Source organism: Rhinichthys klamathensis, unplaced genomic scaffold, assembly GCF_029890125.1.
Source record: "Rhinichthys klamathensis goyatoka isolate OS25496 unplaced genomic scaffold, OSU_Roscu_1.1 h1tg000196l_1, whole genome shotgun sequence".
NCBI classification, from domain to species: Eukaryota; Metazoa; Chordata; class Actinopteri; order Cypriniformes; family Leuciscidae; genus Rhinichthys; species Rhinichthys klamathensis.
Genome location: NW_026606722.1, coordinates 6206774 through 6222361, shown reverse-complemented (window position 1 = coordinate 6222361; position 15588 = coordinate 6206774). Strand labels below are relative to the sequence as shown.

At 40.6% G+C, this 15588-nt stretch overlaps 1 protein-coding gene across 2 annotated transcripts in view; it reads right to left on the bottom strand.

The window, feature by feature from the left end:
* Positions 1-593: 593 nt before the first annotated feature.
* prrc2c (proline-rich coiled-coil 2C) overlaps positions 594-15588 on the bottom strand; it is a 35694-nt gene continuing 20699 nt past the window's right edge. The window contains exons 16-33 of one of the 2 annotated variants that reach the window (XM_056262767.1): positions 14108-14268; positions 10425-10579; positions 9925-10303; positions 9659-9744; positions 9340-9534; positions 8891-9142; positions 8368-8460; positions 8177-8278; positions 7769-7952; positions 7469-7666; positions 6676-6797; positions 6357-6547; positions 6029-6263; positions 5601-5909; positions 5378-5481; positions 4475-4622; positions 4173-4397; positions 594-2397 (exon numbers count right to left, since the gene is read on the bottom strand). In XM_056262767.1, coding sequence (XP_056118742.1) covers positions 2149-2397; positions 4173-4397; positions 4475-4622; positions 5378-5481; positions 5601-5909; positions 6029-6263; positions 6357-6547; positions 6676-6797; positions 7469-7666; positions 7769-7952; positions 8177-8278; positions 8368-8460; positions 8891-9142; positions 9340-9534; positions 9659-9744; positions 9925-10303; positions 10425-10579; positions 14108-14268 — 3388 coding nt within the window. In that variant the 3' untranslated portion in view covers positions 594-2148. The remainder of the gene's footprint in view (positions 2398-4172; positions 4398-4474; positions 4623-5377; positions 5482-5600; positions 5910-6028; positions 6264-6356; positions 6548-6675; positions 6798-7468; positions 7667-7768; positions 7953-8176; positions 8279-8367; positions 8461-8890; positions 9143-9339; positions 9535-9658; positions 9745-9924; positions 10304-10424; positions 10580-14107; positions 14269-15588) is intronic. The other variant, XM_056262768.1, reaches the window with a different exon arrangement.

The following is a 15588-nucleotide window of genomic DNA, read 5'->3' as shown; positions in this document are numbered from 1 at the left end:
AGATAAACTCGCGCTGTGTGGAAAGATTGTTCTTTGATCGCTTTCTGTATATAATTTGTTCACAATTTAAATACGATTATTTTCATCCTACTAAAAGAAACGATGTGAAGCTGATATTTTAGTCACTGGCTTGACTTACTGATGCATAAACAGTATTGAACGATTTTGAGAGAAAGATTACCTGTCTGAACTTGAACAATTACACATCAGAAAGTGTTGCTTGGTAGCTCGATCCGAGGCCAGCTCTGTATTGGCCCAAGTTGAGGAAACAGCTTCGGCTGCGCAGTTCCGCCTGGCATTGAGGGCTGGCATTATGCAAATATTTGGAGGCGTACATATTAATGATCCCGACTATTGCGTCACAGTCGGTATTGTGTGGAGAACCGACCGTTTTTCAGGGGTGTTTTTCATAAACGTGAATTAAATGAGAACGCGAAAACAGTCCAGTTTGAGATTCACTCTATGTCATGTCCATGCACTGAACTCTTGTTATTTGACTATACCAAGGTAAATTCAATTTTGAATTATAGGTCACCTATTTATTGTATGGTATTTTACTGAATTCAGCACCACAAAACAAACATGACCACAGCTCATTTTTTACAGCATATTATTTTATTAGTTTCTGTAACCAAACCAGGAGAATGTAAATAAGACCTTACATATTTTAATACAGCGATTTAACCCCTGTACAAGTAAAACAAAACAGAAATCAAAAAAGAAAAGAAAAACAAATCAATTCCCTCTCCTCCCCTTCTGTTTGTAGTTTCTCATATCTACTAAAACAAGAAATGGGGGGCCATACTGAAACCCTTGTTCAACTGTATGCCCCTTTGCAATAGCAACCCAAGAGGAGTGGTTTGGAGAAAGACCATGTATACTCAGGCCTGTGGTCACCATAACAGAGTAGTCCAAAACATCTGGGAACCTGTTCAAGACTTGCATCACTCCTGCCCCAAACCCTCCATTGAGTTTGGCTGCCTTATGCTCAACATTCCTCTTTCTAAACCTGCAGCTCGTTACCATTGAACCTAAAATGCTTGACCACTCACCCCAACCCAAACCCCACCCCTCCTCTGCAGTGATTGGTCAGGAGAGTCAGAGTTGGTCAGCAGCATGGTTGGGAGCTGTGTGGAGAGGCTGGAAGGTGAAAGAATGGAGTTATAGAAGTGGGCGTGTCTACATCTGTCATCGTTCACAGAAAAGGGGAGGGGCTTAAGCTTAGGACATATCAAACATAGGCCTGGTCTGGAGGAACCGTTTACAAAAAAAAAAATATTCCATCATAATTCTACTATATGTTGACCAAGCTGAGCCATCTTTGTCAAAATCATATATTCATCTAAAAGGATTCATGTCTCTTGACGCCTAACCTTTGGCTAAAGATTCAAGGTTATTTTGCGCACACACGCAAACGCACAATCTTCAATTCTTGCAGGCGTAGACTACTGACTGAGAAGGCAAGAGGGAAGGCTCACAGTGGAGACTGCAATCGATGAACTAATCAGATATGTCGGTAATCAATTCCTAATCTGCTGAAATGACGTTCTATGTATTGTTAAGGCCAATACACATGGTTGAAGTGAAGTGAAAGAGAATGAGAGAGCAGGTAATGTTGAGAGGTGTACACACAAACACAATAATTATATGCAAGTGTGTGTAGACATTTCATTGTATCTTTATCGCCATAACCTCAACATTGTTTCTCGAGAACATCAAGAACAAAAATTGGAGAAAACATCTTCAATAAAAAAAGGAGATATTTGCCTTCCTAAAACGTGTTTTCTTTACATGCGGAAATGTAAAAGTGAAAAGTAAATCATATTGCTATTAAAAATGGCATTCTCACTGTAACTTTTGTTGATGTCTACCTTCATTGTTCACTGGGGATGTACAGTTCAGACAATGCAGGGGCGCTTTCTCTGTAATGCCAACCACAGCAGAGAGAAAGGATGGACTGATAAAAGGATGAGGAAAAAGGGCACAGTAAGTGTGAGAAATGCACATCACCTCGTAAAATTAACCTCCATCACTCTACTTCCCTGCTGCTTTCAGGTGCTATAAGACGTCACCCCCCTTCCCCTCTCCCAAGCCTCTGGCCTCTCAGTCCATCCTTCCATCCATGTGCCCTTTCTGAAGCAATAACGGCTACTTGCTCTCCTCTGGTTTAATGGCCTGCGGTTTGATCGGACCCGTCCGTATGGGTTTGGTTGTTGCTAGAGCAGGTTTGTCAGACTCTGCGCGGTCGGGTGGCGCCCCCTGGTGATTTGAAGTGATGCTGTCGGTGGGTTTGCCTGCTCCTTCCATGCGGGTGGGCTTGCTTACTGGAGCCTTGAGTTGTTGCTGCTCAGAGAAGAACTTGTGGGTAGACTGTAATACCTCAGCTCTCTGTTTAGCCTGAGAGAGAGAGAGCGAGAGAAAGAGAAAGAAATAGAAAGAGAGAGAGAAAAAGAAAGAAAGAGAAACATTTAAAGGCAATATAGAAAGTGCCCTCACATACAAGCTCTAAAGCATGTCCACATGTAGTGATCGACCCATAATCGTTTTTTCCTGATTTTTAAGCATTTTCTCATAATCGGGTATCGGTTTTGTTTTACCGATAAATATAAATTAACCTCCCTTAGTAAACTTTAACATAACAGCCATTAATGCACAAATGAGATCTGTTACATGCTTAAAATGTCATTTAAACGTGGCGCTAAAAAATAGAGAATCTCACAGAGTCACATAATCCATCAAGTCGTGTCACAATAAAGACGTAATTTTACATGAATTAAATAAAACATGAATGCATTGATTTCTTGATTTTATTTGATTCTCATTTTGATTAACCTGTATTGATTCTTAAATACCAAGAATCGATCTAGTAGTCTATGCGGTTTTAAGTTGATGCGTGAACAAAACTTAACATGCATTCCATCCAATAAATCGCAATAAGCTTACTGAAATATATTATGTCTCAATGCATATATATATATATATATATATATATATATATATATTTTTTTTTTTGTCCTCGCATTCTTTCTTGTGTGACACACCTGAATGAAAGGCTCATTATGCAGGTCATTGTCTTCTCAGGTGTGAATCAGAGCATTATTTATGATCCTTCAAGTCCCTACGCATATTGCATTTCCAAACAACAAGTGTTTTACAAAATTTTGTTTTATGTGAATGATTAGGCAGGATGATTTTCAGATAATTTGGAGCAAAAACTCTAGGCAACAACATCCATTAGTCAACAGTATTGTGGACACATATTTAGTGTGTGTTTTGTAGCCTTATTTCCGAAACTTGAATTTTTTGTTTTCAATAACCATGCATAAACATTATTCTCTCAAAAATGTACATACTTGTTGCTCACATATTATGGTAGCCCTGTTTGTGGTGAATAGAGTGTAATGACACCTTTGTCATTAATATGTTTACAAGCAACTGAAAAAAGCACAAATGTCAGGGCATGTCAAAACATCAAGGACCCAAAAAACACAGACCACAGAGGGTTAAACTCCTAAGCTTATTTTGGATTTCTGTCTGATATTGACAAACATTGAAGCCTCCCCTTACCCACATACAGTTAAGTAAATAAATAGTGTCATTTTAAAGTAAACCCTTAATAAAATAGTGTCCAAAATATTATAAAACCCTGGACAATGTGTTTTTGAATCTTGTCTTTGAAAGTGCAGACCACGGTACCAGGTTAAAGACCTTAAGAGGTTAACCCCTTCAACCCGAAGTGTTTTTTGATCCAGATGCAGCTCATGTAGAGGGACTTCACTACTTCACAAAGATTGTCCCCCTACCGTATTTCCTTCCCGAGTTATTGCATGTCAAACAAGATAGATATGCAAAATCATAATAGAAATTATATATATTTTTTGTCTTTTATCAGCAGTTTCATGGCATGAGAATGTCCATATGTAATGTAATTTATATTTTCAAAAAATGTGAAAGGTGTTCCTTTAAATGATACCTACATTTTGACTCTTCTTGCTATAGTTTTGGAGTTATGAGTCTTTAGTTGTGTGTCACTCAGAAAAAAACAACTCTAAAAATGCCCTCAGGGCTTAAATTATTTTAAGTGAGGCCCCCTGGTTGAGAACCAATGCCGTAAAGTCATCATGAAATCAAAACCACACTTTTACATTAATAAATGTATTCACAACGCTCACCTTAAGGTCCTGTTCTGCTTTTAGGGCAGCCTGTGTTCCGCGGGGTACTAACGGGGGACCAGAAGGTCCACGTGGAGGATGCTGGGGTCTGGGATGGGGCATCAGACCACCACTCAGGTTAGGGGACATGGGTGGACCCATGGGTGAACGCTGTACCCCTCCAGGAAAGGAATTTCCATGGGGTGGACGTACCAATGGAGACACCATGTTGGCCTGAGACAACATCTGTAAGCATGATAGAGACGAGAAATACAGTTAATACTCCAGAAGCATTATTGAATTAAGATTTCCCAAAAACTTACTTGGTGTCTGTAGTGGCTGACCTGTGGGTTGAACTGTCCTGGGAAGTGCTGAGCAATGCGCATTCCTGCAGATGCCGACTGGAACTGTTTGGGATACAGCATGCTGTTCATCTTGCTAGACTGACTACTGGGGCTTGTGGAGCTCGCCCTGAGAACACAAATAAGGAAGCTGTCAGAAAACATACAAAATATGCTTACGACAGATAACGGATATGCATCCAGTACACAAAAAGGCTGTGAAGCTCCAAGCTGAAGGTTATTTTCCAGCCAATGAGCTGTAATTGAGTATCTGTCTGTTGGTCTAGTTTTTGGTCTGGTGTGTTCTGCACCATTGACATTAATCAGATCCCATCAGCGGCTTTTCGGCCAATTGAGCATGTTGAATTGCCAGGAGAGTTTAGCGAAACAACCCATGAGAAGAAAAACTCAAGTAACGAAAGCAAGCAAACGACAAAGTCAAGAGGGAAAAACAGCAAGCAAACGCTACTTTGCTTTTTAAGGTTTGTACCGGTCAAAAGTTTGGAATAATTAAGATTTAAGTTTTTGAAAAGTCTCATATACTCAATAATGCTTCATTTATTTGATCAGAAATACAGTAAAATGGTAGTATTGTGAACTATGATTACAATTTAAAATAACTTTTAATATGCTGATTTGGTGCTCAGTTTTTATCAATTACTGGTGCTCAATTAATACAGGTTCTTATCAATGGTGAAGTTTTTGATGCTTAATATTTTTGTGGGAAATGTGACACAAAAATGTGTACCTTGAAATGCAATTTAAGTCGGTTTGGATAAAAGCATCTGCCAAATGCATAAATCTAAATGTAGCACTCATTCTTTGATTTCGCATTTGGGGTGTCTGGGCCTTAAGCTGGATGGCTTTGCATGCATACACACACACCTATAAGGGCTAGATGTGGGGGTAGTGCTTCTGGCGCTGATAGGTGGAGTTCCAGGCTTCATATCCATTCCACCACTGAAGAGCTTCAGATCCATCTCACACATCTACAACAGATAAAAAGCATGCATTTTTCAAGTGTGCAGGAAATATCTACTACAGGGTCTACAATGAAAACTTGCCAAAGAAAACATGGGTAGCAGCGTATGTGCATTTGTGCACAAACCTTATTGGAAGGCTGCATCATACTGTGTGTATTCTGGCCAATAAGGCCACGGTAGGGCGGATTGCTGGGGGGCTGGCGGTTGAGGCTGGGAGGCGGGCCTTGGGGAGGGGTCGGAGGAAGGGACTGAGGCAAAGCCAAGAGCGGCTGTCCACCACCAGAGCCGAAGTTGGGCAAAGACAACTGTGAACCTGGCACAGGAACGGTCACCTGCTGTAGGGCAGAGCTGGGACTGTGTGTTGAGCTGTAGTAGCTGCTCTGCTGCTGGACTTGTCCAGAGTATAGGTTTGAGTGCTGACTCATTCCCTGACGCTGCAGATCATCAAACACGGACAAAAAACAGCAGAGTTTAGATCAAGGTCATGGCAGACTGAAAAAGTGGGAAGGAGGAAATTATAATTGGCCACAAACACTTGGAATTAAATTCTGACCTGCAGTAGGTGCGTGTCTATCAGCTGTGATCCTCCCATGCCAGAGGGCTGATTCATTTGGGGTTCAAACAGGATTGGGATGTGTTGGGTGTTTGAGGTCTGTTGAAAGGCCAGGTTGGACTGAGGCTTGCCCAAATCTGGGGGCTGCACTCCAGGGTAACTATGCAGTGGCGTCCCAGACAGCATCATGGCAGATGTCTGGGAGAGGCTGTTCTGCATGAATGCCTGCTGAGACCTGTGAAGGGAAGAGAGCACACAATATATTGAAATATAATATATTACATATAAAATTGTTGGATGCTGCAGAGTTAAAAGCAGTCTGCAGTACCTGTAGGTTTGTAAGGAGGAGCTGAAGAGATCTTGCTGTTGAGATACCGGAGGTCCAGTGTTGAGGCTCAGCTGGGCCTGGTGCTGATGCTGGTGTTGGTGTTGGTGCTGGTGTTGGTGTTGGTGTTGGTGCTGATGCTGCCCCTGAAGAGGAGCGTAGATGGGGATGGGGATCTGCTGCACCGCTGTGGGCTATATGGAACAAGGGTGTCAACCAACCTCAATAATTTCAGGAAAATATGAGTACTGGAAACATTCTTCCAAGATAATGACTTGACAGGCTGATCCTGCTGGAGGAAGACACTGGTGGTGGGTGATACCTGTGAAAGTCCAGGCTGATAGCCTTGCTGTTGGGCTAAAGTGGGAGGAGCCAAGCGAGGATGGGGCGCACTGAACAAGTGGCTTGTGTCCATGTAGAAGGCCGGGATTTGAGTTGCAGTACCTACATGATTAGAAAAAAACAGTTGATCACTAATTCAAAAGACTTACATGCAGATGAAGATATAAAACAGAGAAATGCCAGATCAATTAGAAATGGTTAAATACATATCATTCAGAAGTCTGGGGTCAATAAGTAAAGAAATTAATACTTTTCAGCAAGGATGCATTTAATTAATCAAAAGTGACAGTAAAGCATTTAAAATGTTATAAACATTTTCTATTTAAAATAAATGCTGTTCTTTTGAACTTTCTATTCCAACAAATAATCCTGAAGAAAAAAGTATCACGGTCTCCACAAAAATATTAAGCACCACAACTGTTTTCAACATTGATAATAAAATAAAAAAGAAATGTTTCTTGAGCATCAAATCAGCATTTTAGAATGATTTCTAAAGGATCATGTGTAAATTACATTAGAATTGTAAACCTTAAAAAAAAAAAAAAAAAAAGATATTTCCTAATATTACAATTTTTACAGCTTTTTTAATCAAATGAATGCAGCCTTGGTGAGCATAGACTTGTTTTAAAAGTCTTACCAACGCCAAACTTTTGAACAATAAATCTATTAAATCCAATGAACATTATTCAAAAGACAATATTCAAAATGAATAATAACAAAACAAATATTTATATTGGCTGCATGAGGGTGTTGTGGTCTATAAATAAAAGTACCTGCTGCAGACTGGGATACGAACACCTGTGGGGTCTGTTGCTGCGGTAACAGAGAAGGCGCACAGCCCAGTTGGGAAAAGTTAGTGCTGGACATAACTGAACTCTGCAGCTGCTGGGGCTTCACCTTACAGATGTTGGGAGGGTCAGAGGCAGATGTGCTCTTCGTGCTTAGAGAGGACGTTGTGTAGGTCGCAGATCCTGTGTAATAGAGGACCGATATTAAAATTGCCAATGTCTGTTTAAAACGCTTCTACCAGCACAACCCATGAAAGGGTCAAAGCATAAAGTGTAAACTCCTACCGGACAGTGAGGTGCTGGGGGTGACAGAGGCCACAGGTATCTGAGGCACTGAAGCACTGGAGAAGGAGTTGAAGGAGGCACTGCCTGCTCCTCCACTGGTGATGGGGGAAGCAGAGGAGGTGACAGGAGAGCTCTTTTCCCCCAGACTAGGCGAGTTCTCCCAAGCCTTACGTGCTGATTCCATCTGCAGGAAAACAGTGAGAAGCAGTTTTACAAAATGCTTTTGGTAGCATCTGCCTTCACATACTTGAAAAGTATGTTTAGTGATGATTTATGACTGGTGAAACTAAAACAACAAAAAAACCTGGTCTAAACTTGTGTATTGCTGCCTTTGATTAGTGGATCAGTATTTGTAAAACGAATGAATGAATTCAGTGCGACACATGAATCATTCAGTGCGCGTCTTACTTTGAGTGTGAGGTCTACAGTAGCAGGAGAGACTGTGGCAAGGCTAGAGCTTTGCTGCAGGGCTTCTCTTCGCTGAATAGGTAACGGGTGCGGGAGAGCCACCTGAACCAACAACCAAGAAAAGGATCAGAACACACAGGAAAAACTACACACACAAATACAAAGATCGATTAGAGCACTGAAGCACTAACAGGGGTCACAAGGCTCTCCTCCATCTTTGTCCCTGCAGTGGGGACGTTGTCAGCTAAAGAGGACGACGGGATTGTGTAATCAGTCACCGATTCCTGCACAATAAATAGACACTGTCAGGGAAAAATAGAATTTATTTTTCTATAAAATATACACTACTAATCAAAAGTTTGCGCTTGGAAAAGTCTCTTACGCTCAACAGGGCTACATTTATTTGAGTGTAATAGACAATTAAAAAAAAAAAAAATTTATATTGATATTTGATTAAATATTCTTGAGCATAAATGTTGTGCAGTACAATATTTTATGTGGAAAGTGATTTTTTTTAGGATTCTTTGATGAATTTCAAATAATGCTGTTGTTTTGAATTTTATAAGTGTTCTGTACCATAAAATGTCTTTACTGACACTTATGATCAATTTAATACAACCTTTCTGAAGAAAAAACAAATTTTCCAAACTCACTGAACTTTTGAACGGTAGTGTACAAATGAAAGGATTGAGGCAGCAGGATATTATGTTGCACCTTAGAGCTGCTGGAGTATTCTGCTGATGGAGCAGTGATCATGCCCTCAATGTCTCCGCCCAGCTCAGGAACGTTGTCTTTAGTAGGTGAGCTGGAGTCTCTGTCTCGACTGCCTCCAGTCACACTTTTATCCAGACCCTCTCCATCGGACTGACGCACATCTTTAGCAGCCTTGCGGTTCTTGAGTGAACGCTCTTTACCAATGGGTCCAGGTTTATATTCCTTGTGCTCCAGAGGAGGGATGTCAGGTAACTGCAGAGGAGAAATTGATTTTTAAATGATGTTCATTATTCACCTATATATAGAAAAGTCTGAAACCACAAATGAACCACATATCTCGCAAACATAGAAATATTCTGTTTCACTTGAAAATTCTGCTGCATTATGTGATGCAAATGCTGTTGCATGTTGTATATACAGGTCCTTCTATAGACAAAAGCAGCGACTACCTTCTGAGGTTTGACAGGTCCAGCACGGGGCTGTTTTTGTCTCTGCTCTTTGGGTTCGGGTAGTTTATTATCAGATGTTTTCTCTAGCAGGGTGGGCACTCCATCACTCTCAGTGCTGCCTGCTGAAGAGGGGGCACCAAACTGGATGCTGTCCATACCCAGCTCAACCCCAGTGTCTGTGACAGCTTTCACACCCTAAAAAAACACACACACACCACCACTTACTAAAGTTCAGAATATCAAAATGGTGCTGGTCAGCCCGTTACAATTTCAACCCTGGTTTAATTCTTATTGAACAATTCAAATATCCTTCTCACACCTCAGGTGTAACAGTCCCAGTAAATGAAGTAAGAGGTTTGTTCCAGGCACTGACAGAGGGAGGCTGGGGAGGGCTGATAGGTCCAACTACAATAGAAAGAAATGGGACAACCATCAGATACAGAACTGTTGTTAAAATTAAATCAAAGTAAAAAGATGTCAAGAAGAAAAACTCCCTGCTCTTAATTTATTTCTTAGTTTCTCAAGAAACATTAATAAAGACAGTATGCGGTGTAAGTAAACATGGCTTTAAGTTGAGACACTTACGTTTCTTGACATCAGAGAGAACAGTGGAGCCAGCCACCTTGTTCTCCCACAGTTCAGTACCCAGGGTGTTGTGCGTCTGACTCTTGGCAGAGAAGTCTACAGGTGCAGGAGCCAGAGGTGCAACAGCACCCTCAAGAGGCTGGGGCGGGCTAGTGCTCTGATTAGAGGCGGGCAGATTGTGCTGTGACACGGAGATAGCTTGCTGTGGTTGAGGCTGCTGCAGGACAGACTGGGGCTGTGGAGCTGGGGCTGATGGTTGCTGCTGCTGCCCTGCTGCCATTCCTTGCTGCTGTTGCTGTTGTTTTTTGGCAAACCGTGGAGGAAGTTTAGAACCGCCACCTCCCCTGCCCTTCTCTCCAGAGCCCTTTTTACTCCAGTTCTGCAAAGCATTTGGACAGACATAGAAGATATCGGATGAAATTTTGGCATTGCACCAACTGCCATGGTTCAATGCATGCAATACATGAATGCAAACTGACAATACTAAATTCTTTCCACACCTGTGAAGTCTGCTCTTCTTTCTTCCTTCGTTCCTCATCCTGCAAACGTTTCTGCTGTTTCCGTGAAACAACCTCTGTGAACCCATCATCGGTAGTGTTCGACTGAGGGTCCTCCAGCGTTGTGACTTCTGGGTGGTCATCAATGATCACAACACCTGTGGAAGAGAAAAAAGGACAAATGAGTTTCAAACTATTTTATTCAGTTTACCAATATTAAGACTTAGTAATACAATACTACTATAATACAACCCCCAATCCAGAAAAGTTGGGACATTTTGTAAAATGTATAAAATAAATGAGGATTTGAGGAATGAGATTATTCACTGACCAAATTGTATTTTGTAAATTTAAACAAATATTGATTTTGATGGCTGCAACGCACTACAAAAAAGTTAGGACAGACAAAATAAAAGTGAAGAGACTAGAATATCCAAGTTAATATCCAAGTGTTTTAAAAGTTCACAATTAGCAGGCAAACTGGTAATAGATTAGATCGTGTTTGGGTATAAAAGGAGCATCCACCAAAGACTCGGTCTTTGCAAGCAAAGGATGGGTCATCATGGCTCACCACTTTGTGGCATATTTCATGAGAATTGTCAAACAATTCAAAAAATCACATTTCTCAATGCAAGTTTGCAAAGTATTTAGATTTTTCACAAACTACCATACATATTGTGATAAGATTCAAGGAATCCAGAGAAATCTCAGTCTGTGTAGTGCAAGGCAGGAGATCTCCGTTGAATGTGTGCGACCTTCGAGCCCTCAGGTGGCATTGCATGGGAAACCGTCATGCTTCTCTGTTAAATACAGCCACATGGGCTCGAGAGTTATTTGGAAAATTGTTGTCACTTAACACAAGGGCTGCACAATATTGGAAAAATATGATTGTTTCAGCTTGTTTTCGGAAAAAAGTTTTAGAGTGCTCTGATGAAATTCTGGATGGTCCTTTTCGTCTCTGTGACAGGTGCAAAAGCAAACATCTGTCATGGTATGGGGGTGCAGTGCAAAAGTTATGGGTGACTTGCATTTGTGCGAAGGTACCATTGATGTGGTGGCACAGAGACGTATACCGCCATCAAGACGACATCTTTTCTGGGAAGCAAGACAATGCCAGGCCTAATTCTGCACATACTAAAAAGTGGTTTCTAGACACTACACCATAGAAGGGACGTGGTTGACTGCCTGCAGTCCAGATCTGTCATCATAAAAAGGAGAATCAGACAACGATGACCAGACTGTTTAGAAGCTGTCATGTATCAGTCGAGATTGGGCAAAAATTCCACTTGCAGTTAATATCCTCAATTCCCAAACATCAAAAAAGTGTAATTAAAATGAAATGCCACTGTCCCAACTTTTTTGAGTGTGTTACAGCCATCACAATAGGGCTGAAACAACTAATCGATTTAATCGATTAAAATCGATTATTAAAATAGTTGACAACGAATGTCATTATCGATTAGTCGGTCTGCTTACGTCACGAGGTGTGTTTACTGGTGATTGGTTGAAACAGGCCAATCATGATGCTCTCCGTCTTACATGCGCTGCGCTTCTTGAGACACACGCAAGGTCTCTCTCCCTTCGCCGATCTGCCGTGCGCGCAGGGACCGAGATCTTTTTTACAGTCTATGTTTGGAGCACAGTCTCTTCTGTCTCGCATGCGCGCTCTTGCTTGCGCGCTCTGGATTCCGGGAGTTTGAACTAATTTGCGGGCATCAGGGAGATATCAATCTGCGGATGACTGCGGAGCTTGCTGCGTACCATTCCGTTCTCTTTTTATAGCATTTGTCTACTATTAAGTAGTGCTGCACGATTAATCATATCGTAATCGCGATGTCAAGCCTATGCGATTATATGACGCAAAATATGAAATAAACAAATTAGGGCTGTTAACGCAGCATCTGTTCTTTTTTGTCATCCTTTGGCTAGTGTTACATGATCCCGCTCTTATTCATGCGAATACTTTAAACCATTCAGCGAGACAACTCAAAAGAGAGCGCGCTGCCTGAAAGACGGACGCGCGCCAGGATCATGCGCATGCACAGACCGCGCGCCAGAATACAGTTCTCTTTCCGCTTGAAGTGAACGAACAATAACACACACAATTTTGCCAAAATATCATTTGTCGAGTGTCTTCATAACATAAGAGCAGTTTTATGATGGTCGTAAAGAGTTGTGAGAGAATAATGCGCGTGTGAGATCCGCGTCTCTGTCAGCAACTCTTAAAGGGCCAGCATCCAATAAAGCTTTCTGTCAGTAAAGTTAATCAAAGAACAAAGGGAACAGAGAAAAACACTCACTGCTCTTGACCAAAGAACTTGTGTAGCTTTAAATAGGATTTTAGTCCATATAATTTATGCAGCGCAGACTGTTTGATAACTTTATTCAATTTCTGTACATGTCCTACCTGTAGACAGGAAGAGCACAGGTAAATATGACATTTATTATGGGTTTATGTGAGGATTGTTTGAAGTTCACTTAAATTAACATTAAATTAATTTTTATCCAGACATCAATAGCTTATTGATCAGGTGTTATCAATCATTTAGTTGTTGTTGCTAGTTCGAGTTGAGAAATACACATTTCAGAATTATCACTAATCTGTGTGTGCATTTTGCTTTAACCAAGCAAGTTGACTCATGAAACCATTTGTTTATTATATCGCAATCGCATATCGCAATATTGACCTCAATAATCGCAATATGACATTTTGCCCAAAATCGTGCAGCCCTACTATTAAGTTAATTGTTTTTCAAACGCGATCTACTGCGGCTCTACGTTCACACGCTTGTTTACAGTCTTTCTATATTTATTTTACCAATTATTCTTATAATTAAATTAATCTTAAATAAAAATTAAATGAATTATATATTTGAGATGTTTTTAGTTTATATCTTCACATCTGAACAACATGTCTGTGTAAATTTGTTTTAACAAAAATTGTGTTAAAACATATGTTGGATATAATTTAATAAATTTTACATTAATCATGGTTGTCAACTTGCCATCAGCAATTATCATTAAAAACAAAGCAAATATTGATATTAGTAAAACTCAATGTGTGGCTTTTGCACTTTTTAAAGTACACTTTTACACATAAATACCCTTGTGGCGAGCAGGACGAGGCAGAGGGACGTGAGAGAGCGGCGCGAGGCCGGTGGCGTGAGTGATGATGAACGACACCTGTGAGACGCACCGGTCTCGCATCTCTCACGGCCCTCGGCCTCGTCCTGCTCGCCACAACCCTGATTCAGGGTTTTATTTAGTTATAATAAAAAAAAATCTAATTGAATTTTTTTATCCGATTAATCGAAAAAATAATCCTCCGATTAATCGATTATCAAAATAATCGTTAGTTGCAGCCCTACATCACAATCAATTTATTTTTACTTAAATACACTTAAGTTGGTCAGTGACAACTGAAAATCTTTCCTTTGTAACTTTGTCAGTTAAATAAAGTTTAAAGAGAATTAACAAAAAACAGATTCTTGATTTTATTGCATTTTACAAAATGTTCCAAATTTTCTGGATTTGGGGTTGTAATATTAAAACTTCTTGCTTGGAGCGAATCAGCTAGCTAAAACGCCAGGGTTAGAGTCACTCAAAATGGTCTATTAATTACTATGAAAAAAAGGTTGGTACTGGGTGCAACTACTGCAATATAAACAAAAGTCTTGAATACTCACTGGCATAATTGTTGAGATCGAACTGAGACAAAGCATTTTCTTTCTCTTTGGGTTTTTTGACCGCTTGTTTTGCTTCCTCTTTCCGACGACTGGGTGCTTGATCTTTCCCAGCCTTTTGACCTGTACCAGCCTGAGCGGCCTCTGCATTCTGAGGAGCAGCACTGCAGGGAATAGAGAGAAAATATTAGCTTATCAGAAAATCAGAGCAAGGCAGATTCAAATAATATGTTTCCAATATTGCTTTAAAGCTGCAGTCCGTAGCTTTTTTTGGGTTAAAAATTATCCAAAATACATATTTGAGAAAATACATAACCAGCCAGTGTTCAAAACTCTCTGCTTGCCTTAGCTCGATTCAAAGCGGTAAGCTTGTAATAATGTTCTTAATTCCAGTGGTACTGATGGATTTCCGCGGGAGATTCGAGCATGTCTTTGTGTCATTACGTCACATCTGTACACATAAAGGAGTCTAGTATAAGCTATATTGAGTGTGAGGATTGTTGGAGGTGGAGATTTATAGCTTTTCTCACAGCACTTGATGTAATTAAACTTATCAATTTGATGGCGGATCCAGAAAGGTTCAAACGACAATCACCATTGACAACAGATTCACCCGTTGTAAAATGCAAAAGACTTCGTTTGGACTTCGGAGTGGCTACAGAAAAGTTTTGCGTGATATGATAACTTATAAGCGATTGTTATATTTAATCAGCGCGATTTACTGCAATGTCAGAACCAGAACAAAAGTGGATGTTTCTTGCTAGATCAGATGACATTTTCCGGTGAAAATTCTTATGTTGGTCATACTTCCAAAAAGAATAATCTGTGATTCTGAATGCAGTATCCACACCAGTGCGGTGACTGACAGCCTCACACTCTCCTCAAACATTGTGTTCATCCGCGCTGTGTCGAGGGTGTTAAAGTACAACTCACGTAAAATGTATAATTCCACAAATGACTGCAATTGCAGATTTAGAACAGAGATGGCGACAGAGGAAAAACTGCGGACTGTAGCTTTGACAAAGCAGGAAGCCATGAAAGGCTGAAGTATACTCGGACCATATATTCAGTTGCTTATAATTTTAAAGGTGCTCCAAGCGATGTCACGTGTTTTTTAGGCCGAAACATTTTTTGTCACATACAGCTAGGGCTGCAACGGTTAGTCGACGTTGTCGACAACGTCGACAATAAAAATTTGTCGACAAATATCTTTGTTGTCGAGTAGTCGTTTGATCTCACGTGACCTAATGTAAGGGCCTGCAATCCCACGATTTGACCGCTACGGCGCTGTAGCGCTAGAGTGTAGTGCAGCCCTTACAAATGCTATTGCGGTAGAAGAAAATACAGCGCGAATTATGACAGTGCAAACGAATCCGAACTAGCAAGGTTTAGGTTTGGGAAAGTTTCACAAAACTTCAAATCAAGAATGCTGTCGTGTGCAATTTTCACGGGAGCACAACATGCATGTTGGAGTGCAAGAGGAA